At 37.8% G+C, this 26816-nt stretch overlaps 1 protein-coding gene and 1 pseudogene across 2 annotated transcripts in view; both read right to left on the minus strand.

Moving 5' to 3' along the window:
• The window catches only part of NEK11 (NIMA related kinase 11), a 244359-nt gene that overhangs the window by 167150 nt on the left and 50393 nt on the right, over positions 1-26816 (minus strand). The window contains exon 4 of the mRNA XM_080823107.1: positions 18849-18967. Within this exon, the coding sequence (XP_080679233.1) occupies positions 18849-18967 (119 nt within the window). The remainder of the gene's footprint in view (positions 1-18848; positions 18968-26816) is intronic.
• On the minus strand, positions 24128-24785 carry LOC308342908 (high mobility group protein B1-like; annotated as a pseudogene). The gene has a single exon. The product of its transcript is annotated as a high mobility group protein B1-like (transcript).

A 26816-nucleotide genomic window follows, 5' to 3' on the forward strand; every position in this document is an offset into this window, starting at 1 on the left:
ATTTACCTAAAAACACCAAAAAACGTGGAATAAAGTCTGTAAATATCTTCACATATGCTGAGCTTACAAGAAAATGAAGCATGTCCGTGAGGATTTGTATAAAACTTAAGGGGTTGTGCTGAGCTCAGTAGCCAATGAGCTAGCTGTCATGGCCTCATAGAAACAAAAGCCAGACCTTGAGCCCATGTAATGTGAAAAATTGGAATATACAAACACAAATATGTCAGAATCCCATACGTGGTTCGTATCTTCACTGAAAGAATGATCTAAGAAACATCCACTCACAAGTAAACAAAATGACAAGAAAGTTGATCTGTACAGGTCTGAACTTCTGAGTGGAGAAAAAAATATCTCTCTTCTTATTCCATAACCATATCTCTCTGCTCACTCACATATGGGATTCAAATATGCAATAGCTTTATGGCTTCAGAAATCCCAAGCCAAGAAATTAACATAAAGATTGGTTCTCAGCTGCTTCTACCTCTTGGGGCATCTGGCAGAAGCAAATGCAAAGCAAGAGTCAGCAGATAATATAGAGTAAAATTATACTCCTGTGAATTTGAGATAATCTAAAAGGATTCAAACTATAAAATAAGTATATTTTAAGAGATTAAAATTATAAAGAAAGAATCAGGAGACATAAGCTAGAAAAAGGGTACTACCCCCCCAAAAAAAGATGATGCTGATTTGAAAACCAATCAAATAGAATTTCTAGGGGAAAAATGTGATTGAAATTAAAAACACAAGAACGAAACCTCAGCTTCTGACTACGATGGAGTAAGGTTATTTCACACTAACTCTCCCACTTTCCACAGCTGTACAGAGAACACTGAAACACTTGAACAATGTAAAATCTGAGTAAAATTAAAAAAAAAAAAAAAAACCAAAAACGCAGCAAGTCTTTGAAGATTATCAGCGATCAGCTAAGACAAACAAAGGCAGTCAGCACTTGAGGAGCCAGAGCCTGGAAAGGAAGGGAATGCTCTAGGTGAGCCAAACATTCTGCATGGTGTGTTCCTCTCAGGGCAGTTGACAAAGGCAGAATGCCCTGGCCTAGAGCTTGCAGCACTTTTCCTGGGTTCACAAGACAAAAATTACAGTTCAGGGCTACAGAGGCAGCCAGGACTTGAGGGGAATTTCTTCCAGTAAGAAAGGGAACAAATGAGAAGTTAAGTCTGACATTCTGCCTGGCTTTTACCCTTGAGGCACTTACTGAATCCTACATTGTTCAGGAGAAGACAATAAGGAGAAGGTGGCTGCTAAGAGGTTAAAGACTAAGCAGAGTTTTCAGGAGATTCACAAAGATGAAGAAGGGTCTTAGAAGCCCTCAAGGCCTCCTTCTTAGATATAAAGATATAAATCTTAAATATAAAGCCTTCACAAAGTCTGAAACGATCCTTAAACCAACTCAGTCCCTCATTAGTTCAAGGTGATCTGTCCTTACTATAACTACTACCCAGAAAAAAGTTAGACCCTGATAGTATCACCCAACACCTCTCCATTATTTCATATGTATTGTCCACTACTCACTCAAAAACCAGAAAAGAAAGCAGGGAAAGGAGAAAAAGGTGTGTCACAAAATACAATGGAAGAAACATTCCATATATTGTTAATCACAATGGACTAAAATCATGAATTTAAACACAGAGAAACAAGACTAAGCTATTTTTAAAGAATTGTTATAAAGAACACACTTAAAAAAAAAAAGTAAGGACATAGGTTAAAAGCAAGAGGATTGAAAAGATACTCCAGGCAAAAGAAAGCTGGCAAAAAGCAGTATTAGGTACATTAAGGATAAAGAGTATCGCTACAGAGGCACCTGGGTGGCACAGTCAGTAAGTGACAGACTCTTGATTTCCCCTCAGGTCATGATCTCATGGTTGTTGAGATCAAGCCCGACCGGGGCTTCACGCTGGCATGGAGCCTGCTTAAGATTCTTTCTCTCTCTCTCTCTCTGTTTGTCTCTCTCCCTCCCTCTGCATATACCTCACCCTCACTCTGTGCACAAGGGGTGCTCTTTCTTTCTCTCTCCCTCTCAAAAAAATAAAAAGAGTATCACAACACATTGAAAAAAATCCAATAATTTATTGAGAAAATTTGTATTTATTTATTATTTTAAAGAGAGTGCAAGGGGGAGGCAGAGAGGGAGAGAGAGAATCTTAAGCAGATTCCACCCCAGCACAGAGTGGAAAAGGGGCTCAGTCTCATGACCCTGAGATCATGACCTGAGCAAAATCAAGAGCTGGATACTTAACCGACTGAGTCACCCAGGTGCCGCTCTTGGGAAAATGTTTAAATTCTGTACTTACGTGCAACTTATGACACATGCCTAGATACATTATGAAAAATTAATATTAATAAAAATTTAAGAAATTGACAAATCTACAATCATAGTGGAAAGTTCAACATATTTCCCTCAGTAATTAATAGATTCAGTGGGCAAAAAATAAATAAGATATAGATTTTAGTAAAACAATTATAGATTTGAAAAATATAATTAGCTTGAGCTAATACACATAAATTGAATATTTCATCAAAAAACTTAAAAATGCATGTTCTTACAGGTACACATAGAATATTTTCAAAAATTGACAATGAACTAATTACTAAAGCAAGTATCAACAGATTACAAAGAATCAGCACCAAATAGTTCACACATAGCACACATATGGTTCAATGGAGTTACATTAGAACCCCATCAGGCGCTTAGAACAGTGCCAGGCACTGGCAGTAACTGCTCAAGACAGACAAAGTTTCTAGTTTGTGAAGTTTTCTGGTAAGGCAAACAGGCAGAAAACAACTAAATGAATATATGTGTGTGTGTGTGTGTGTGTGTGTGTGTGTGTGTGTGTGTGTATATGTGTGTGTATGTATATATGTATATATACATACACACACACACATATATATACATATATACACACACACACACACACACACATACACACGATGACTGCTAACTTAATGCTATTAAAACAATAAAGCAGAGCAAGAAGCTAGAGACTAACCAGGGTAGGGAGATAAACAAGCCGAGTCTTGGTTGTGGTGGTGGTTATTATTACTGCTACAATGTATGACCACCAATAGATTAAAAGGGAGGCTGTGTGAGGCTATCAAGCAGAAATAAATGATGAACTATAGGCAGTGGTTTAAACCCCATCATCCTTCTCCCTCACTCTTCAATACCCCATTCTCTGTTCAAGACCATCCGTGGTCTGTTGGCTGAATCAAGGACAGCTTCACATTTGGAGTCTTCCATTTCTAGCCTCCTCTTCCACCTATTTATTCATACCAAAAAAACAGAAACAAAAACAAAAACAAACCCAACGAATGAAGGAATAAACATTTAGTTATATATTTGGAGTACATTTTAAAAGGGAAAAAAACGCAATAACTGCAAGTCAAGAAAATATAGGCTAAGAAATGGTCACATCTCTGTTGAAGCCAACGAGGCACTTGCTTTATCTTCAATGCAGCATACATGTTTCTTCCTTTATGTCATTGCTCATATTAAAATGCCTTCCTCTTTCATCTCTGCTTCTCAGAATTCTGTCTGTCCTTCAGGATTGTATTGGAAACAAACCTCACATGCCTTCCTGGAGTCCCCTGAATACCCGCATTCCTTCCGAAGGTGCTGGTATTGGAGGCCAATTACTCACTTGCCTGGGATGCCAGGCTTTTGGGCTCCTGCCACATCTGGACTAGGATGAAACACCACACTGCAGGACACAGAATCAAGTATTCCAATTGGCAGTGTAAGGAACTAGATGACACAGCCTAAAGGTGCAAGGGAGTTCACTACTTTGGAGTAGACCAGCAGGCGACAAGGGGAGAAAGAATCTAGGCAATCATTTTCTCTTTTTCTCCCTAAGGCATGCTACCCCTGTGTTTATAAGGTATACAAATATCCCTTCCAGGCAACCTGCCATTGTCCTTCTCCAGCTCTTTGTGAATTGATGGCCAGTACAGTAACATACACTTCTCCGCTTCATATCCTAACCTCATTTCACTCTCACCACCCTGGGTCTCTAATATCCTCACTCTCACCACCCTGGGTCTCTAATATCCAAGCCAGGTACCAGCATTTCAATCCTTGCCCCAGGTTGTTTCCAAGCTTAGAAAAGGATACCCCTGAATCACTTTCTTAATCACCGTTCCTACTACTACCAGCAAGTTAGACATACTCTCCCACTTCTGTTCTTCTTCTCACACCATATTCTACAATTGACCGATTACTCTTGCTAAATTCTAAGCTCTACAAAGTCTGTATCCTACCTGACTATATGATCCCCTGTAACACTATAAACATTTAATTAAACTGGTAGGTTAAACCTGATTGAATCCTTGGGTTTACAGGAGCAGGAGCCTGAACTTTTCAAATTATTTTTGATTGACATTTTTCCAAAATGAACTATATAATTCCCCGACTTCACAAAGAATATTTTTTAACAATTCATGATTATAAGACGCACCAATTACAAGGGTGTACCTAATCCTCAGGCCTATACAGGAGACCCCAATTTGCAAGCAGTATTGCTGAGAATTAGGCTGAGAATAGGCATGTGGCTTTACAAAATTAAAATCTGCTCTTGAACCCCTAACTTAAAAACCTTCCAGGGGTCTGCACTGCTTCCAGAATAGAACATAAAATCCTGTATGTGGCCTGTGAGAGACTGGAAGATCTGGCCATACACCAATGCCTCCAGAAGACTTGGCAAAAACTCAGGCCAGGTCTGTATCAACTTTCCCTCTTCCACACTGTTCTTTATTCACGGTAGAGGCTCGGTTAATGTATGTTAACTTTAGAAACACTATCCTAGGAACAAAAATGAGTACCAACTTCTGGGGCTCATTTATAATCCAAAAAAAATATTAATGAGTGCCAACTACATGCTATGTGCTATACTAATGTGAAAAATATAAAGATTCATAAGATAAGGCCATGTATCCCATTATGCTTAAAATCAGGTTGGAGAGATAAAAGAAAAGTATACAAATAACTATAAAAGATGGCAGAGGGGAACCCAGTTCTTATCACTTTATTAAAAATTATTTCTAATTATAAATAGTTACCAAGATAGACTTTCATATTCAGAAGGAAACTTCTCTCCCAACAAATGATTGCTTTTATGTACATGCCCACAAAATTGTACTGTTATCGGTTAACACTAGAAATATCAGTTATAAAAATAATTGATTTTTTACGATTACAATTAGTGATAATGTAGGTGTAGCAATGTTACTTTGGTACAGTGGTCAGACCTTAGTCATCCCGAGCAAAGCTCGAAATCATGACAGAGGAGCAGGGCCAAAGAAAAGCCACTCAGAAAGTCCATCTACTTTACTTCATGGAGAAAAATAGCTACACACTCAAACAGGAATGCAATTAGAATTGTACATAAAGTGAAGAATTGAGAATGATGGCAGGAGTTCCCTGTAATTCAAATAATCTTTATTCTCCTAAAGTCTTCGGAGAATTACAGAGGAATAAGCAAAGCTTTCAAGAATGGAGAGGAAAGGGAAGAATACAAGTGGACAACACAGGTCTGGGTCACTTCTTCTTAGGGCAAATAACCCCCAGTTCTATCACATAAAGTGCTATGCTGCTATCCTTATGCCTACTCTGGAGATGAGAAAATCAAGGCTTACAGAGGCTAATTAGTTTACCCACGTATGAATTTGCCCAATAATCTGCCTATGAGTACGAACAGGTCCGTCTGACTCCACAAAATATCATAGTTCTGTCTTACTCATGGTAAATGCTCAATAAATGTATGTTGATCTTAAAAGCACTTCCCTTAGCACAAAGATGAATACCATCTAGTGGGGCTCATTCATTAATTTAAAAAGATAGAAACTTTGCATTTAATCAATATTCTCTCCTGCCTTCTTACAGTTCCACAACACCTAGAGCTGGGCTCTGTGTTAAGTATGATGTTGACTACTTGAAGATTAAAGGCAAAACAATTATATTTGACAAATAGAGGGTTAAATAAAATTTGGCCTCTTCTATGCCCACTCTTGGGGTTCCCTTGGCATGGCAGGAACTGTTAAGGACCTACATAATGACCATTCTCCTGCTCTTCTCCCTTGATATCAGAACCCCATGAGCCCTGGGGAGGCTGGGCCCTCCTCAGTCCTGGTAGGTAAGAGCAATGAGGAGGGAAGGGAGTGAAGGATATTATGGGAAATAAATTGAGGTAATCTTTTTTCCCTTTGGGGTAACTGCTTAGGTATATGCTGTGCCCAAATTCTGGCCAATGTTAAAGTATAACTTTCAAAAAGGTAAAATTATGAATATCATGAAAATATAAAATGAACACATTGTGTTCCATACATTAATCAATGAAGAAACCAGTAAGATGTTAAAATGGAGTCAAAGAATCTTTGACAAGCTGAAGTATTTATAAGAGGATAGCTGGGTTAGGTACAAAACTGGTTAGTGGCTAACAGGGCAATAAACCAGATCCCCAGAGTTGTCTGTTCCAGTGAATAAAAAATATTTGTACCTCTTCTAGACAAAAATAATCAAGTTAACCTGCCTCTACTGAGTTATAAAATAGCCCAGATGATAGGAAATTAAGTCCAGCACTGTGCTCAAAGTACTCAGTAATCCCTTCTGCTTTTTCTATGTCTTGGAAATTTTTTCTAACAACGAAACATAAGTCTGCTGGAAGCTTGTAGGAAATATTTCCCCACTCTTATAAAAGACGACAAAAGAGGGTGACATGTGGCCTTTTTACCTCGTTCAGCCTTTGGTTACTGTTGTATGGGGATGGGTGATACATGGCAGCACTTCAGCCATCCAGGCAACTACAAGAGGGCAATCCTGACTACAAAAGCCAACCATGCTGAGAATGGAAGTAATGAGATGGAAAGAACTTGAAGTATTGCTGAACCACCAGCGTCAACCACCCTCCTTGGACACTTCTTGTTAGGTGAATTAATGAATTTTCTTCATGATTTAAGCTGCTTCTGTTACTTGCACTTGAAAGCATCTTAAGTTGATTACTTGGTCCCTGCAGCTCTTGATAGGATATCTGGGGAAAGGGTACTGGCTCTCCTCCAGCTACAAGTACCAGGGGGTCTGAGAGTCTAAGGGTTTAGAATTTGGAATAGTGAGCTTGGGAGGTGACCAGGACACAAGGTACTATAAACTTGGAATAAGTAATATGTTCAAGAGAAACTTACCCAGTGACACCTAGACAAGGAGGAGTTTCAGATAGCAATACACTGATAGCCCTCACATATATAAATACGTAAGTATGTAACTCAGCACTAATTATTTTAAGAAAAAGGCAAACAATATGTTAGAAAACAGTTATGAGAATTGGCTGGCACCATTTCAATGAAATAATAAATTCTATATAATAGATCAGATACCACACTAGTTGGCTGATTTGGTTAAGGTGTTACTTTACTGGCTTTCTGGTTACAGTAAGCAAAAAATAGTTTCAGCAAGAAAGTCTTGTCATATATCTAGTTAACCATCCTTTCCTTTGAAGCATATAAAAACCAAATCCAAGAAATAACAAGGTGACTAGTAATATAGGCAACTTATATAAACCCCTTCTTCTAAAAAGTTCAGAGTAGCCCTTCATCTATGAAGCCCTTCTTCATATGTCCCACACCATGGCTCCAGGAGTGGTAGGTCCCTCTCATTTTTAAGTTTCCTGATGCCCAAGAGAGATAAATGACCAGCTAAGATTAAATGATAGTTGTGCTCAAATACATGGCAGAGCTCCTGCTTCTGTATCCTCCATCAGGCCATTTTCTATATCCTTCAGTCTCCAGGACCACAGGAGGGTGAAGAGAAGTCTGTGAAAGCAGATGGAGCAGGTGTTTCTCAAGCTCTCAACCCAAAGTAGGACTGTGGAAAAGATATGCACAATTTCACCTTCATCTCCCCTTAAGCACTTATCTTCATGGTTTCTGAAACCTCGGCTACCTCCCCACACATCTGTCCATCATCTGGCAGGGTCTCAGGGTGGACTACAAACTCTTCTTGCCAAAGCTACTGGCACAAACAGTTAACTCCTTGGTGATGCATGGCCCAGATGGCCCCAGTTGGTGGTCTTTGCCATGTGGCATCCATCCTAGACTATGAGGCACCTGCCCGGTTTCCTCACTGGTGCCATAGGCCCTCAAGACCATGACCACCCCCTGTGTTGTAAGTGAGAGGTGGAGTCAGGCCCCCCTTCAAAAGTAGCTATTGCCAACACAGCAGGAGCTCCCTACACCTGGCACTGAGGGTGGGGGAGGATCCTTGAAATAAAGGGATCTCAGGACATCCTTAAAAAGTACGAACTGGGAGAAAGTAGGAAATCGCCAGTAACACCACAGAGACCACAGCTTTTTTCTGTTTTTCCATCTTTGAGCCTGAGGTAGTATATGCCACCATCCCTCATCATATTTATTGACCTGGATTTCCAGTAAGTCCTTCTCCTGAGAACCTCACTACATTTAAAATGAATTACTGATGTCACTTCTCAGGGAATATTGAGCCATTCTAGCACAATACCTCACAAGCTGGCAGGGAGACTGTGTGGGTTGCCAGGTGATGATGGCAGTCATCTTAGGGAAAGTGCCCCAGCCCCAGTCTCCCCTCCACTGTGAAAGCACCAAAATCAGCAAGGCCTCAAGACCACCAGCAAATAGGCTTTCTACGGAGAGGCTGCTCTGACCTTCATCCTAAAAAATCAAGGTTAATTGGACTCTTCCCTCTTCAACAGGAATGAGTGTGGTTTTTGTTTGTTGTTTGTTTTGTTTAGTGCTTTCCAAATTAGTACTGGGGGGTTGGGGGGAGATGAGCAAGACATTGTCTCTGCTCCCAAGGAATTCCCTTATGCCCAATTCTGTGGCGTCCAGAGAAGATGATGTTTCAAACATGAGCCAATTAATTGGACCAGAGAGAATAAAGTCTACGGGATTGCACTTTCAGAGACCGGGTGGTTCTAGCTTTGTCCAAGGTTCCAAAGTCCCTCAAATACTGGACCAGCCTATGGAAGCTTGACAGAGTTAGTAAAGAGCTTTGAGCACAAACATCTTTAAAAAACTTAATCCCTCTGTACCAGAGGTTCAGGCCCACAGGGAGGAATGAGTTTTAGTGCTACATTCTCAAGATAGCTTCTAGTGAACTGTGAATATATTCAGTTTTTGGCATCATTATTTATAAGTGCTTATGCCATATGCTATAGATTTAGCATATTATAAATGTATAAATAAACCAAATTAAAATAAGTACAGGATAGTTCCAAAGGAGTAAACAAAATCCTATTTCTTCTGTAACCTCATTTTTTAAGCTTTTTTAGGGTCTTCTTGATCTCCTCTGCTGGTGCGCTGTATGAGTCAGCGTTCTCCAGAGAAACAGAACCAATAGGCTATAATATAGATATAGACTTAGATATAGATAGATATGGAGATTTATGATTAGGAATTGGCTCATACAATTATGGAGGCTGAGAAATTCCACAGTCTGCAAGTGGGAGACCCAGGGAAGCTGGTAGCATAACTCAGTCTGAGTCTACAGACCTGAGAACTGAGGGAACCCATGGTCTAAGTCTCAGTTGGAGGACAAGATAAGTCCCAGCTCAAGGCAAGAAAACAGGAGCAAATTCCTCCTTCCTCTACCTTTTGTTCGATTCAGGCCTCCAAGAGATTAGATGGTGCCCAACCACACTGAGAGGGCAATCTACATTACCCAGTTCAGATTCAAATACTAATCTCATCAGAAACACCCCTACAGACACACCCAGAAGCAATGTTTAATCTGGACACCCCATGGCCCACTCAAGTTGGCACAATTAACCATCACGTTCACTAAAATAATTTGCAATAGAGGAGCAAAACCTAACTTCTTCAGATGTGTTGTTTCCAAGGTAATCTCTTCAAAATACATTTTAATATATACTATAGTCCATATTGGCTATGGTTTGAAAGATTTGATTTGAAAGCTAAATGGAGCATTGTGGTAGCTAAACTCCTATTCCCAAATAGTCACACCTCTTGTGATTTGCAGTAAGTGTTCCCTTCAGGAAGAATAAGCTCCCCTACTCTTCTGACATTGAGTTTGGTCATGTGACTTGCTCTGGTCAATAGGATGTGAGCAGATGGGGCGATTGTCATATTTTAGCAGGACCTTTAAGACCCATTGAGTGTTTCTGCTAACTCTCTTGCTTTTCTCTCTGCCATGATAAGAGCATATCCCACATGGGAGCTGCTCCTTCAGTTTCGATACTTGAATGGCAGGACAGGTACAGCTGACTCGCAGCGGATCTGTAGCAGCCAACATGTGACATGAGCAAGAAACCGCCACTGTAAGCCACAGAGATTGAAGTTTTTTGTTCATACAGCATGACTTCTTGCAGCAGGAAGAGTTTTAGGATCTTGTTCTCAAGGTAGCTTTTAGTAAACCAAATATTCTTAGCTTTATACATCATTATTTCTATATGTCTATGCTATATGTTAACAGAATCATTCTTTTGGATTTAAATTGCTTAAGAACAGATAATTAAGACAGTTTCTTTATTTTTTAATTAATTATTTTTAAAATTTTAATTCCAGTATAGTTAACATATAGTATTCATTTCAGGTATACAATATAGTGATTCAACAATTCCTTGTATTACTCAGTGCTCATCAAAGTAAGTGCACTCTTAATTCCTATCATCTATTTCACCCACGCCCCACCCACCCACCTCCCCTCTGGTAATCATCAGTTTACGGAAGCAGAAAAGACCCCAAATCATTAAGGAAATGTTGAAAAAGAAAAACAAAGCTGGGGCATCATGTTACCTGACTTTAAGCTTTACTACAAAGCTGTGATCACCAAGACAGCATGCTGCTGGCACAAAAACAGACACATAGACCAATGGAACAGAGTAGAGAGCCCAGATATGCACCCTCAACTCTATGGCCAAATAGTCTTCAACAAAGCAGGAAAACATATCCAGTGGAAAAAAGATAGTTCTCTTCAATAAATGGTGCTAGGAAAACTGGACAACTATGTATAGAAGAATGAAATTCAACCATTCTCTTACGCCATACACAAAGATAAACCCAAGATAGATGAAAGACCTCAATGTGAGGCAGGAATCTACCAAAATCCTAGAGGAGAACATATGCAGTAACTTCTTTGACATCGGCCGCAGCAACTTTGTTCAAGACATGTCTCCAAAGGCAAAGGCAACAAAAGTGAAAATGAACTTTTGGGACTTCATCAAGATCAAAACCTTCTGCACAGCAAAGGAAACAGTCAACAAAACAAAGAGGCAACCCACGGAATGGGAGAAGATATTGGCAAATGACACTACAGACAAAGGGCTGATATCCAAGATCTATAAAGAACTCAACACCTAAAAAGCAGATAACCATGTCAAAAAATGGTCAGAAGACGTGAACAGACACTTCTCCAAAGAAGACTTACAAATGGCTAACAGACACATGAGAAAATGTTCATCATCATTAGCCATCACAGAAATTCAAATCAAAATCACATTGAGATACCAATTTATACCAGTTAGAATGGCCAAAATTAACAAGACAGTAAACAACAAGTGTTGGAGAAGATGTGGAGAAAGGGGAACCCTCTTATACTGTTGGTGGGAATGCAAGTTGGCACAGCCACTTTGGAAAACAGTGTGGAGATTCCTCAAAAAAATTAAAAATAGTGCTCTCTATAGTTAAGAATCTGTTTCTTGGTTTGTCTCTCTCTCTTTGTCTTTTTTTACCTTTGCTCCTTTGTTTAGTTTCTTAAATTCCACATATGAGTGAAATCATAGGGTATTTGTCTTTTTCTCACTGGCTTATTTCATTAGCATTATACTCTCTAGACCCATCCATGTGGTTGCAAGTGGCAAGATTTCAATTCTTTTTATGGCTGAATAATACTCCACTGTGTACACACACACACCACTTCTTCTTTATCCATTCATCTATCAATGGACACTTAGGTTGCTTCCATAATTTGGCTACTGTAAATAATGCTGCAATAAACATAGAGATGGATATATCCCTTCGAATTAGCATTTTTGTATTCTCTGGGTAAATAATAGTGCAATTACTGGATCATAGGGTAGTTCTATTTTTAATTTTTTGAGGAACCTCCACACCATCTTCCACAGTAGTTGTACCAGTTTGCATTCCCACCAACAGTGCATAAGGGTTCCTTTTTCCCCACATCCTCATCAACACTTATTTTTTTCTTATGTTTTTGATTTTAACCATTCTGACAGGTGTGAGGTGATATCACACAGTGGGTTTAATCTGCATTTCTCTGATGATGAATGATATTGAGCATCTTTTCATGTGCCTGTTGGCCACCTGTATGTCTTTCTTTGGAGAAGTATCTGTCCATGTCTTATGTTCATTTTTTAATTGGATTATTTGTTTTTGGAGTGTTGAGTTGTATAAACTCTTTATATATTTTGGATACTGACCCTTTATCAGATATGTCATAGGCAAATATGTTTTCCCATTCCATAGGTTGCCTTTTAGTGTTGTTGGCAGAAGCTTTTTATTTTGAAGTATCCCAATAGTTTATTTTTGCTTTTATTTCCCTTGCCTCAGGAGACATAGCTAGAAAGATGTTACAGCTGATGTCAGAAAAATTACTGCCTGTGCTTTCTTCTAGGATTTTTATGGTTTCAGGTCTCACATTTAGGTCCTTAATCCATGTTGAGTTTATTTTCGTGTATGATGAGAAAAGTAGTCCAGCTTCATCCTTTGCATGTCACTGCCTAGTTTTCCTAATACCATTTGTTGAAGAGACTGTCTTTTTCCCATTGGATATTCTTCCCTCCTTTGTCAAAGATTAACTGACCATATAATTGTGGGTTTATTTCTGGGCTTTCTATTTTGTACTATTGATCTATGTTTGTGTCAGTAACATATTGTTTTGATTACTACAGCTATGTAATATAAATTGGAGTCTGTGATACCTCCAGCTTTGTTTTTCTTTTTCAAGATTGCTCTGGTTATTTTGGGTCTTCTGTGGTTTCATACAAATTTAGAATTGTTTGTTGTGGTTCTGTGAAAAAATGTTGTTGGTATTTTGATAGGTATTATGTTAAATGTGTAGCTTGCATTGAACAGCAAAGACCTTTTAACAATATTTGTTCTTCCAACCCATGAGCATGGAATGTCTTTCCATTTCTTTGTGTTTTCTTCAATTTCTTTTATCAGTGTTTTATAGTTTTCAGAGCACTGGTCTTCCACCTCTTTGGTTAGGTTTATTCCTAGGTATCTTATTTTGGGTACAACTGTAAATGGGATTGGTTTCTTAATTTCTCTTTCTATTGCTTCATTACTGGTATATAGAAATACAACAGATTCCTGTACATTGATTTTATATCCTTGACTTCACTGAATTCATTTATCAGTTTTAGTAGTGTTTTAGTGGAGTCTTTGGGGTTTTCTAATTATAGTATCACGTCATTTGCAAATAGTGAAAGTTTTACTTCTTCCTTACCAATTTGGATGTCCTTTATTTCTTTTTGTTGTCTGATTGCTGTGGCTAGGACTTCCAGTACTATGTTATGTAAAAGTGGTGAAGTTGCGGGCGGGGGGAGTGCCTGGGTGGCTCAGTTAAGTGTCCAACTCTTGGTTTCAGCTCAGGTCATGATTTCCATGTCGTGAGATCAAGCGTGGAGCATCAGGCTCCATGCTAAGCATGGAGTCTGCTTGAGATTCTCTTTCTCTGCCCCTGCCCCTAATCATACTCATGCTCTCTCTCTCTCTCAAATAAATAAATAAAATCTTTTTTAAAAAGTGGTGAGAGTGGACACTTGTCTTGTTCATTACCTTAGGGGAAAAGCTCTCAGTTTTTCACCATTGAGTATGATGTTGGTGTTTCATATAAGGCTTTTATTACACTGAGGTATATTCCCTCTAAACCTACTTTATTAAGGGTTTTTAACATGAATCAATGTTGTTCTTTGTCCAATGCCTTTTCTGCCTCTATTGAAATGATCATATGGTTTTTATTCTTTCTCTTATTTTTTTTTTAAGATTTCATTTATTTATTTGATAGAGAAAGATCACAAGTAGGCAGAGAGGCAGGCAGAGAGAGAGAGGAAGAAGTAGGTCCCCCACCAAGCAGAGAGCCCAATGTGGGACTCGATCCCAGGACCCCGAGACCACGACCCGAGCCAAAGGCAGAGACCCAACCCACTGAGCCACCCAGGTGCCCCTATTCTTTCTCTTATTGATGTGATGTATCACGTTGACTGATCTGAGAATACTGAACCACCGTTGCAATCCAGGAATAAATCCCACTTGATCGTGGTGAGTGATTTTTTAAATGTAATGTTGGATTCAGTCTGCTAATATTTTGTTGAAGATTTTTGCATCTATGTTCATCAGAGATATTGGCCTGTAGTTGTCTTTTTTTGTCATGTCTTTATCTGGTTTTGGTATCAGGATAATGTTGGCCTAGCAGAATGAATTTGGAAATTTTCCTTCCCTTTTTTGGAAAAGTTTGAGAAGAATAGGTATTAACTCTTCTTTAAATGTTTGGTAAAACCTATGAAGCTATCTGGTCCTGGACTTTTGTTTGTTAGGAGTTTTTTAATTACTGATTCAATTTCTTTGTAGGTAATTGGTCTGTCCAAATTTTCTATTTCTTCCTGCTTCTGTTTTGGTAAGTTATAGGTTTCTAGGAATTTATCCATTTCTCCTGTGTTGTCTAGGAGATAGTTTATTTTCTACAGGAGACATATTTAGACCTATACAAATTAAATACTGAAAACCAACAGAAGTGAAAAGTAGATGACATATTTATGATCAAGAATAACACATAGCATTTTTCCTTTTAAAAAGTATTCTGGAGATTGCTTGTGGTGAACAGAGTATAATGCATAAACTTGTAGAATCATCATGTTGTATACCTGAAACTAATGTAACATTTTGTGTCAATTACATTCAAAAAAACCTCACAAAAACATAATCTAGAGAATGATCAAGACAGTGATAACTACCTCCTCTTTCCACCCAAAACTCCAAGAAATATGAGGAATTTTTCAAGAGGAAATTTATAATGGTGCTAGAGAATCGTTATATATGGGCAAGAATTTTCATAAAAGCTCTGGAAGAATGCAAAAAGAGGATCCCCAAACCTAAAACGTATAGAAGAATGTTGCCTCTATATCCCTCTTCCCACAGCAGCAACCAGCTCAATAATATGGCCTGTATTGTTTTTCTCACTTCCCCATCTTATTCACTCTCCTCACTCACTGGTTTCTGTTTCATGAAATCACCTCCTAGATAAACTTCTTACAACCCCCAGTTTTTGTTTCCAGGTTCTGATATTGGAGGAATTCAAACAAACAAGTTTTGGTGTTTTCCCAGTATCTAGGGCCTCACTTGTAACTAAGTAACTTCCTTCTTCCTTCCTCTCTTCTTTTTGCTTTCCTTCCCTCTCTCCCTCACTCTCCTTCCCTCTCTTCCCCTCTCTCTCCCTCTTTCCCTGTCTTGTTCTCTTTCCATATTTCACCCAGGATATTCACCATTAAACTCAGCACCATTGCTTCACATCTATCTTTCCAATTTCTCACTCACCCTTGGGTGATGAAACTTGGGTTCATCCTTGACCTTCTCTTATCACATCCCATATATCCACATAATTTCAACTCTCATTTGAGCTTATCAAGTTAACTGTGATCCTTCCATGTCCTGCCCACTATTATCATATCATTTCAGGTCCTACAACCTCATGCATAGATATTATAAAAGGTTTCAGACTGATATTCTGAGTTCCCTTCTCTCCCCTCTATAATTTATCACCAGTCTTCCTGAAGCTCTGATCATAGTTCCACTCAAAATGTTTGTGGCATTATTAACTATATAACAAAATAAAGCCGTCTATAACTTGATGTCAACCTACCTTACCTCACAACTTCATTCATGCACCCCAAGAGCCATTCCAACTGAACTACTCATCATTCACTCTAAAAGTACCATAATTTCTCAGCCCTGTGCCTTTGCTAACTCTGTTCCTTAATCCTGGAAAGCTCAGACTCATCTTTCACCTTATTCAAAACCTACATTGGGTCTAATGTCATTTCTTCCAAGACCTTCATTCATTTTCCCAAGTAGCATTATTATCCCTTTTCTGATATCCCTCTTCTGATCTCTAGCACTTAAAGTATACTTTTCTTGGTGTTTTTGTCACTTTTTTAAAAATTGAGGTATAATTTACATTAAAACACATAAATCTTAAGTTTGATGAATTTATCACCTTTGTAATCATCCACTTGGGTCAAGATATAGAACACTTCCAGCATCCCAGAAGATTCTTTGTGCCCCCTTCCAGTCAATCCCCTTCAAAGGTTAATCACTCTTCTGAGATTGGGTTAATCTCAGATTAGTTTTGCCTGTTTTTGAACTTGATGTAAATGGAATCACACAGTATGCACTCTTTTGCATCTGGCTTCTTTCACCCATCATGTCTCTGAGATTCATCCAGTCAGGCATATCAGTTATACGTTCTTCTTTTACTGCAGAGTTGTATTCCATTGTAAGACTATACCACAATTTATTTAACTATTCTATTCTAAATGGACAATTCTCAGTGTTTTAGCTATTACAAATAACACTGCTAGAGAATTTTGTGCATGTCTCTTGCTAGAGACAGGTACTCATTTTTCATCTCTGGAAAAGAATTACTAGGTCAGAGGGTATTTGAATGTTTAGGTTTGGAAATGTTTTTCTAAAGCGATTATACCAGCAATGTTAAGTTTCAGTAGCTCCACATCCTTATCAGCACTGTTATTATCAGAGGGTTTTTTTTGTTTTTGTTTTTGTTTTTGTTTTTGTTTTGTTTTGTTTCATTTGCCCTTCTGGTGGCTATGCTTTCATTTCTATATTAAGTTACAACCACAAACAACAACGCTTAGAGAGCACTTAACAGATTGCAAACTTTTTAAATGTATAACATCTCAATGCATATTCCCTATAGTCCTATAAGTAGGAAGGGAGAGTCCTATTATTATTCCTATTTTATAGATGAGAAAACAAAGTTTCAGAGAAGCTAAGCAGCTTACCCAGGGCTATAAAATATGTAGCAGAAACTCTGCAGCTGGTATAGCCACCAGGCTATAGGGTTTATAGTTATTTGGGTACTTTTTTTTTTTTTTTAAGATTTTACTTATGTATTTGACAGAGAGAGAGATCACCACAAGTAGGCAGAGAGGCAGGCAGAGAGATAGGGGGAAGCAGGCTCTCCGCTGAGCAGAGAGGCAGAGGCTTAACCCACTGAACCAGCCAGGTGCCCCTTGGGTACATGTTTCATCTCTGCTAGTTTACTAACAGCTCTTGAAGGTTAGGCCTTATTTTTAATTATCTCTAATTAATAAATGAATAAATGAACTTAAGCATAAAATTGATATTTCTCTGTCTAAACAGAAAACCTTTACAATAATTGGTTCTAATAACATAATAAATAAGCACCATCACTTATTACCTGAATCACAAAGGAGGGTATTTCAAGAACACAGATACACAAATATTCAAACATTTAGCCCTATTTAATGACTTTCTTAAAATGCTGAAGGATTAAAAAAATATTCTAATCCTCTCTTTGAAGGATTATTTTAAACTCATTTACTTGAACTATTGAGCACACCAAATTTATTGCAAATGTTTAGATTCCTAAATCAACTAGATTTCAGTTTTATATATTTGACATAGAACACAGAACTTGTCACCTTTACATGTGAAGGTGATATATACATATGTGACATATACATATTTATATTTCTTTATGTATTAGCTAACAAACATGCCATAAAATAGTAAAGGAAAGAAAATAAATTCCAATATAGCTATATACACGTATGTCCTACATTTAGCAGCTTTGGGTAGTATATTAAAAGATTATTTATTATTCTTTTATCACTGTTTCTTAGATTGCTATGAATTGTCAAAAAATTAGAGTCTATCTGTATCATCCAGCATGTGTTTAGAAGATACATGGCAAAGCTCAATATCATCTGGTTACTTTTTATGCACTCAGGAAAAACAGGCAACGCATTTGAGCTATCTGACATCCATGGATAGCCACACCTTGATATACTCTCTAAATTTCAACCCTTGTTCAAGAACAATGTTGTACACACTCCTAAACTGAAAGATATACTATGGACATCTCATAGTATCTACTTTTGTCTCTGTATCCTCATCTTTTCAAATGTGGTCATACCATGTTACAGGTCTCTAAAACATCCAAAAATTATTACTTTTGACCTATGGAAAATACAATTAAAAGCTTTTAAATACATGATTAAGGCAGAGATAATTGCAAATTACAGACAACTGAACTCATAAAACATACTTTGACCTTCTGTATCGGATATTTCATGTCAAGACTGACTTTTGGTCTGACTGTTTCTCTGAAGCCCAAGAGTATCTTCTGCCTCAATCACGTAGCTTCTGCTGGGATGTGACACTGACACATTCTAAATTCATTCCATGAAATTCATTTAGAGCATGCTAGGTATTAATAGCTCAAGCCTGTTGAAAGATATAATAAATTCATAGTATGCAAAAGGTATCTAGGAATTGCTTACAATCACAGGATATGATCAGATATATGAAAAAATGTGTTTAATACAAGTTTCTGTCTTGTCTTCAAGGCCAACTTGATTTCTAGAACAACAAAAAATGGCTATTCAAGTAAATCTTCTATACTGAATCATTCAACGGTTTCCTCATGGAAAAGCATACTGTGTAGCTGTTTAACTATAGTCATTTACCTTTGGACTTGCTTCCTTGCAGTTCCACTCCCAGAAGTTCATTTTTCAAGTTCAGATATAACTGTCAAAATCGTGTCCATCAGTAACAAATGCACATACCTTTCATGCATGTAGTCAACTCCTAGTAACAGCTGGATAAACCATTCTATTATTTGACTTTCCGGAAAGGTTTTGCCAGCTTCCTTATATTCCTGAATTTTACAGTCCAGATCCCGGCCCTGAAACACAACAGCATAATTTTTCATATTTTTCTTTCAGTTACGATTTTAAAATCAAGTTCTTTCTACAACAGTTAACATACAGCAATGAATGTTTATCACAAGAGAGTGCGTACTGCCACTCTGGGACTTATGGTCTCTCCTTGACCAAACTCTAGCCAGGCTCCTCTGAGCCCTCTTCTCAAATAGGCCTCGACCTTGGGTTATAAAGACTTGAGCACACTTCTAATAACTCAAGGCCACATCCCTAGGGTGACACTAGCCTCCCTCAAAGTGTCTGCCTGAGAAGACTCATGGCTGCCACAAGAATTTATTATTTGTTGCAGCCCACACCTCTGTCCTGGTGTCTGTGGAAGGGTAGGGGCCTAACTTGAATGAATGCCAGTTAGCTAGCCCAGGCATACATGAACCAACCCCTTTCTTGCTTTCTGTAATTTTTCCCTTCCCTGACTCTGCTCAGGCCCCCACCATTTTCCCCCTTCTTCCAGTCTCCCTTTTCATGGTCCAGTCCCCTATGCACTTACCAGAATACACGCACAACCAGAAAGAGCTCAGCTCTATCCCCGACGGGCAGTTATAGAATAAACTGTCTTCACCACTTTAAGTAATGCCCACTGTGTTTATCTTTGACATCATTCAAGGACAAAAACTCTTCTAAAAGGTTTTATTTTTATTACATTACTTAAATATTACCTAAAATTTATTTTTGTTACATTATATCACATATTCACATGTACCCACATAAAACTAAGAATGACTTTCCTTATACTTAAAATTTTATATAACTGTAGAAGCCTAACATATATACAAAGTAAAAATATAAATCCAGTAAGACTCAAATAAATGATATTCATTTAGTATAATGTGACAATGTTCTGGTGAAACTATATCAGTCCTTACATTATAAATATGGCACTGGCTGCTTGAATTTGATTCTTTTCAGTTTGGCATGTCCAGACTAACGTGTGTCTTGGGATGACTTAACTTTCTTTTTGTCTATTTAACTACAGAAAAATTCCCAGGAATACAGCAATGGTTGATTTACGTGGGTTCCAAACACATCATTTAAACATTTATTCAGTCTGTCCTCCCACTCACCGATGATAGAGTAATACTTGGTGCCAAAAATGAATCATGAGTACAATGACAAACATCTAAAATTGCCTGTTAGTGTCTGATAAGACCCCTTCTGATTATGCTTATATTAATGTATATCACCTACCATAGAAATGAGTATGCAAAATGTTAAATTCTCTTAAAAAGCACTATATCTGATCCCCTTTACCTTAAACACTGGACAAGTAAATGCAATTCCAGAAGTGTGCCTCTGAAGAAAAAATGAGTGAAATGCAAGTGTTTTTAGTCTTTAGGGTATGCCAACAACACAGCCCCATGAGAGAAGAGAAGTACTAAGCCACATCCCTAAGGAACATAAGAGCCAAACACTAAGCTACTTACAGACTTCCTGACAGAATTTTCATTGTTAAATGAAAAGGAGAAACATTTATAGGCAATGAAACAATCAAAGGGAAACTACTTCTAATTAAACATTAGGTCAACCAACCTACTCACTTGTAACGCATTTTTTATTTCCTTTCAGTGCAATATGCAATTATTTGCTTTGCACATTCTAATCTTCCACAAGGGCATGACAAGTCAAAAATGGCATAGCAAACCTTCAAATTGCACCCTAACTCACATTCAGTTTGCTGCTGGATTTTCTGGCCAAGGAGATCAAAGCTTGATGGAACTCAAAAATACAGTGAATCAAATATTTGACTCATTGTCAAAAAGACTATCATTTTCTTCTCATTCTCCAAACCTGCATTTATAGCCCTCCCCTCTTTTTGATCTAGAATTTATCAAGGTTCTATTGGCTCATACAAGCTATATATCACAATGTTTCTATAAATTGCACAAAACAATTTTTAACAATATCCTGTGAAGTAGACAAAAAGCCCTTCTGATAAAAGGTGAGCTATAAGTGCATATATTTTTCCAATCCAGGTTTCCTCTTCTATCCAAGAGGACATTCCTCTCTCTCTCACACACACATACATGCACACAAATTTTAAAACAAAACAAAACAAAAAAACAAACCAGATATCCTTTCAATATTACATTTAGATTTTAGATATGATAAAATATCCTCACTGTCAGAAAAGTAATTATATACATGTTGCTGTGTCCTTCCTGAATAGCTTCAGATGAGATGTATGGATGGACAGATAAATGGATGGAGGGACAGAAAGAAGGAAGGAAGGGAGGGACAGAGGCAGGAGGGAAGGAAGAGGGAAAGAAGAAATAAAAGGAAAAAAGAAAAAACTGACTTATAGAAATATCAATGAAGCTGCTTGCTTCAAACAAATGTTTCTTACTTTAGAAAGGTCATACATAAGTACAGTTGTCCCTACGAAAACAGCTTTTTGCATACCCCAATTTAGTGTAATAACACTAAATTTGGACAATTTTGTTTATTAAGATAGCATTCTTTTCAAGAATTTATCCCCAACAAATTATAGAAATATAAATTTTACATATTTGTATTAGTTTTGGTATTGTTTTCTTTGTGAGTGAGCAGAATTATGTTCTCTGTGAGTTATCTTGCCACAATGCGAGCATACTCCCTGGGTGACATTTAGTGTTAGTCTGACAATTACCTCCTAATGCTCTCCCAAGTGGTGACCAGAACTTGCTTACCTGTTTCCTGCATGGATAGTAAGTATACACACAATTTCCCATGACTAAATAAATATATATGTAGATTATTGAAAAAAAAAGAACAGGGTCTTCAATAGCGGGCCTCAAAGTGACATGTCAAAAGGAGATTACACAAATTGCCTCTTGCTCTCTGAGCAGAACTATAAGGAGAAATGAACCAGTTCCTAATATTAAGCAAGGAATGTGTTTACTCGAAAAGATAGACAGCCAAAAGATTAATCAGAGAGCTGGGTCTCATCTTCCTCAAGTTACTGCCCCTGCAATTTTCATGTTGAACATTTATTTCTAAAAAAAGTATTTCCTTTGTATTTTGTTCTTAATAAATACTCTGTAGATTATTTTCTTAGGATTTAAATTAGGTAATCAAGACACTCACAGATTAAGATAACAAATTATACGTTTATATAACAACAAGAGACATACAATTTTTTGTGCGAAGCAGTCTGATTTTAACTCAGCAGTATGAGAAATTTATGACTCTCTCTAAGCCATCTTCCATGTAAAAATCAAATGTTTTTGATAAAATGTCATACTTCAGTTTAAGTTCTTATTTGTAATAGCTATACGGTCATTTTTTTCTTAATTTTGTCTTTGAGAAATATTTAATGATGACACTTATTGCTAAAAAAAAAACTTTAGTGATGGGTGCCTGGGTGGCTTAGTTAAGTGTCTATCTTTGGCTCAGGTCATGATCCCAGGGTCCTGGGATGAGCCCCACATCAGGTTCCCTCCTCAGCAGGGTGTCTGCTTCTCCCTCTGCCCCTTCTTCTCTGCTCTCTCTCAAAAATAAATAAAATCTTAAAAAACAAAAATTTTAGAGGCCCTGAGTGACTCAGTGGGTTAAGCCTCTGCCTTCAGCTCAGGGTCCTGGGATCGAGCCCCACATTGGGCTCTCTGCTCGGCAGGGAGCCTGCTTCCCCCTCTCTCTCTGCCTGCCTCTCTGCCTACTTGTGATCTCTCTCTCTCTCTCTCTCTCTCTGTCAAATAAATAAATAAAATCTTTGAAAAAGGGTTATTAAAAAAAAACCTTTTGTGAAGAGTACTGACTTTGACTTAAACCATTATTAATGTGACCCTAAGTCTATATTTTTCATAGAAAATGCTTTCTTTCACTAATATCACCCTTTGAAAGTTGTAAATAAAGCTTTGATGTTAACTTCTGAAGTTCTGAAAATCTGTTACCCAAAATATACCATTTGATGGGTTAATGGCATCTCCTCCCTCCCCCATCCCAATTAGCCAACATGAGATTGATTTTGAAATGCCAAGACCTTGAAGAAATGAAGAACAACTCAAATACAGTTTCTAAACACTATCTTTGATTCCATTAAAAACTTTCAAATCCTAAAAGCATTTAATTAAAAAAGTTAATCTGTGTGTGTGTGTGTTTTTTTAAGTCATCTACAGAAGCCCTTATAACCGGTTTAAAAGGCTAAAGTGGAGCATTCTCAGAGGCCTTTGTGTAGGCAACATTCAGAGTGTACACAAAGGACAAAATAATCTCAGGATTTTAGGGCTGGAAGAAGCTTGAAAAATTGTTCTGCTCCACTTCATTTTAAAATAAAAAAAGCTGCCCCTTGTTAATTCGCTTGGTTGACATCTTAAAATGCTGTTCTGTTACACTCTTTGTCACCTTTAAACAAACTTCTAATACATCCTTACAGGGGATCTCAAATGTCAGCAGGCATCAGAATCATCCATGTTGCTTGTCTAAAAGTCATACTCCTGCACCACATCAATGGAGACTCTGGTTCAGGAAGTCTGGAGAGGACAATGGGGTCTGTATTTTTAAAAATTTTTTTATTAAAACAAGTTGTACTTACTTAAAAGCATTCAGTATGTTAACAAAACAGTTGCAACTTTTTTTTTTCCTTGCAATTACAGAGTGGTATTTAGTTAACAGAACAGCAGTGATTTCGTAGAAGCTGCATCAGAGACAACTGAAGATGAATAAACTGTCATCCCTGGGAATGCCCAACTGGCTCAGCAGGTAGAAGCAATTCTGGATCTTAAGGTTGTGAGTTCAAGCCGTATGTTGGGGGGTAGAGATTACTTTAAAAAATAAAATCTTAAAAAGGAAAGAAAATAAAAACTACCATTTCCATATATTAGTAATTTGTGCTGTGTGCCAACCAGAACCCACTTTAAATCTCTATGCAAATTTCCCACCTCCACACTATACCAGGCAAGGTTAGTGGCCACAGAAAGACCACCATGACAGGGCTGTCGAAAGACATTCTGGAATGTGTTAACTGTACAGAAACAAACAAACAAAAAAAACTAAAACAAATACAAAACCCCACTGTACAGACTGTACAATTTAAAAACAAATCTTACGCAGTCTTACATTTCAATTTTTTTCTTTAAAAGGAGTGAGTTGTATACAGGGAGTGTTACATGATTTATAGACAAGGGAAAAAAAACTGTGCTAACACCAACTTATTCATCATCATATTCTTCCTCTTCCTCCTCCTCTTCTTCCTCCTCTTCCTCATCTTCCTTGTCTTTCTTCTTTTTCTTGCTTTTTGCGGCCTTGATGACACCATTTTTGCCGCATCAGGCTTTCCTTGAGCGCGGTATGCAGCAAACTCCTTTTCATAGTCTTCCTTCAGTTGAGAGGCCTTCTTTTCATGAGGCTGCTTTTCATCTACAGCAGTGTTTTTCCACATCCTTCCCAGTTTCTTTGCAACGTCACCTATGGATAGGCCGAGACGTTCTCCTTTGGTTTGGGGGTGACCCTCAGAACAAAACTCCTTTGATTTTGGGCCAATATTCAGAACAAAACAAGAAAAAGGCCAAAGGAGACCTGTTGGGTGCACTGGGATCCTTGAACTTCTTTTTCCGTTTCCCTTTTAAGGGGGATGTGAGTTTTCATTTGTCTTTCATAACGGTCCTTGTCCACCTTTGTCATGTCTTCAAATTTTCCTTTCTCTTTAGCAGACATGGCCCTCCACCTCTCTGAGCACTTCTTAGACACGTCTGAGAAGCTGACTCAAGCAACTGGGTGCTTCATCTCGAGCTCCTTTCAGAAAGTTTGCACAAAGAATGCATATGATGACATTTAGCTTCTCAACTTCTTAGGATCTCTTCTACCCATGTTTAGTTATTTTCTTCAGTGAGGCACAGAGTCGCCCATGCCCACCTGACTCTCACTCACCCCAGAGCTGTCTCTATGGAGTTCAGTGTACTGCAATGGCTGTCAGAATCCGTAATTTTAAACAAGCATTCTAAGTGACTCTGGGACAGGTAGCTCATAGACCACACTTTAAGGAAATGCTGCTAGATAATGACACGAATGGGCCATTTATACCTAATATTTCATCCATCAATGAAAACATTTGGCCCAATAGTTTGAAAAATTCCAAAGGCAAAAGCTGTATTTGGGACAGTCAGGGTTCAATAAGAATCATTTTATAATGATACATTTTTAAAAGCCTGTGGCATTACTAAAGAGAACACCAATAAATGGAAGTGAGAAGGGCAAGGAAGGAGATCATCTGTCATTATAGAACCCAAAGACATTTCCTTAGAATTTTGTAAGTTCACTATAATGGAGTACATAAAAGTGGGAGAAATGGAGGCCACACCATGCTCTTAAAAGCAAAATAAGAAAATCCAGTTTCAAAATAGTTACTAAATAATGGTGTGTAGTATCACAATGTTTATGTCTCATAATATAAATGGGAATTCCTGAGTTTAGTTGCTAATTTCTTTTTCCAAATTTTTTTGGAGTAAGTGTACTTTCTGTTGAGGCAAATATGCATGGATAAGAACAAAATGGTAGAACTTATTTTTATCTTAAGAGGTGACATGAAATGGTTTCACCTATAAATCAATGGGTTGTTTTTAAAATAAAGTATTTGAAGTGGATTATTCTGATCCTGTTTTTGAAGACTTATATTTATATAAAGTCATATGTCAGCTAAAGCTATACCCCAGATGCTGTTAAGTTCTACTGAGTTTATGAACTGCTTTATATTTAGTGCATTTGTACAAATCTTTTAATAAAACTAGTTTCGCTTTTCAATTTTTACATTAACAATTTTAAGTAGAAGTCAATGGCCTTACTTTTTAACTTTGTTGTTAAAAGGATAAAATATTTCATAGTCTAAACAAAGAAAGTAGGTAGGACTAATCATATTACTTTAATTTTGGTACTTAAAAATCATGAGTAGGTCAGTCAGGTCTATAAAATCATGAGATACCCACATGATTTACAACCTTCCCTAACTGAATAAAGTCTAGACCTATAGAATTGGCACAGAGAAAATTCAGGAAGGCCTACAAACTCCAGGATGGAGCTGCCCAGATAACAGAGAACCCTGATGGGACCCACTTCTCTAAAGATAATGCTTAGTTCCCTCAGTCAGCAGCAATCCCAGCAAAGCAGGCCCCTAAAGACAGCCCTGATATGTGGACACCTGAAGCTCACACTGGGAAGGATGGTGCTATAGACTGAATGTACCCCCAAAATACCTATGTAGAAATCTTAACCCCAGTATGATAGTCTTGGTGGGGGTGGGGGATATTGGGAAATGATTAGATCAGGAGAGTGGAGGCTCATGAATAAAATTAGTGGCTTTATAAAGGAGACCTCAGAGAACTCCCTCACCCCTATTACCATGTGAGGACACAGCAAGAAGATGACCAACCGTCTACAAACCAGGATCTGGCCTTCACAGACACCAAATCTGCCAGAATCTTGATCTCGGACTTCAAGCCTTCAGAACCATGAGATATAAATTTCTGCTGTTTAAAAACCACTCAGTCTATGGTATATTGTTAGAGCAGCCTGAATGGACTAAGACAGATGGTCACTGATCAATGTCACAATAATCAATATCCCAAGAGTCTCTCTCAACCATGAAAAAACCAATTTGGATGGAAGTAGCCCCAGACACAGGATAATAAACAGTAGCTTTATGAGACATTGCCAAATTCACTTGCAAGAGTGTACTGACACCTACTAGAGGTTCAAGATTATAAAACTCAGCCTACTTACTTGGTTCATTTAAGCAGTTTTACATAAATAAGAAACATAAGTGAAAATTTCAAATTTTCTTTTTTACAGTATGAATAGATCCTTGGCAAGTAATCGCTTGAAAATTGCTATCAGACCCATTAGTGT

The sequence above is a fragment of the Martes martes genome, assembly GCF_963455335.1.
Source record: "Martes martes genome assembly, chromosome: 1".
Classification (NCBI taxonomy): Eukaryota; Metazoa; Chordata; class Mammalia; order Carnivora; family Mustelidae; genus Martes; species Martes martes.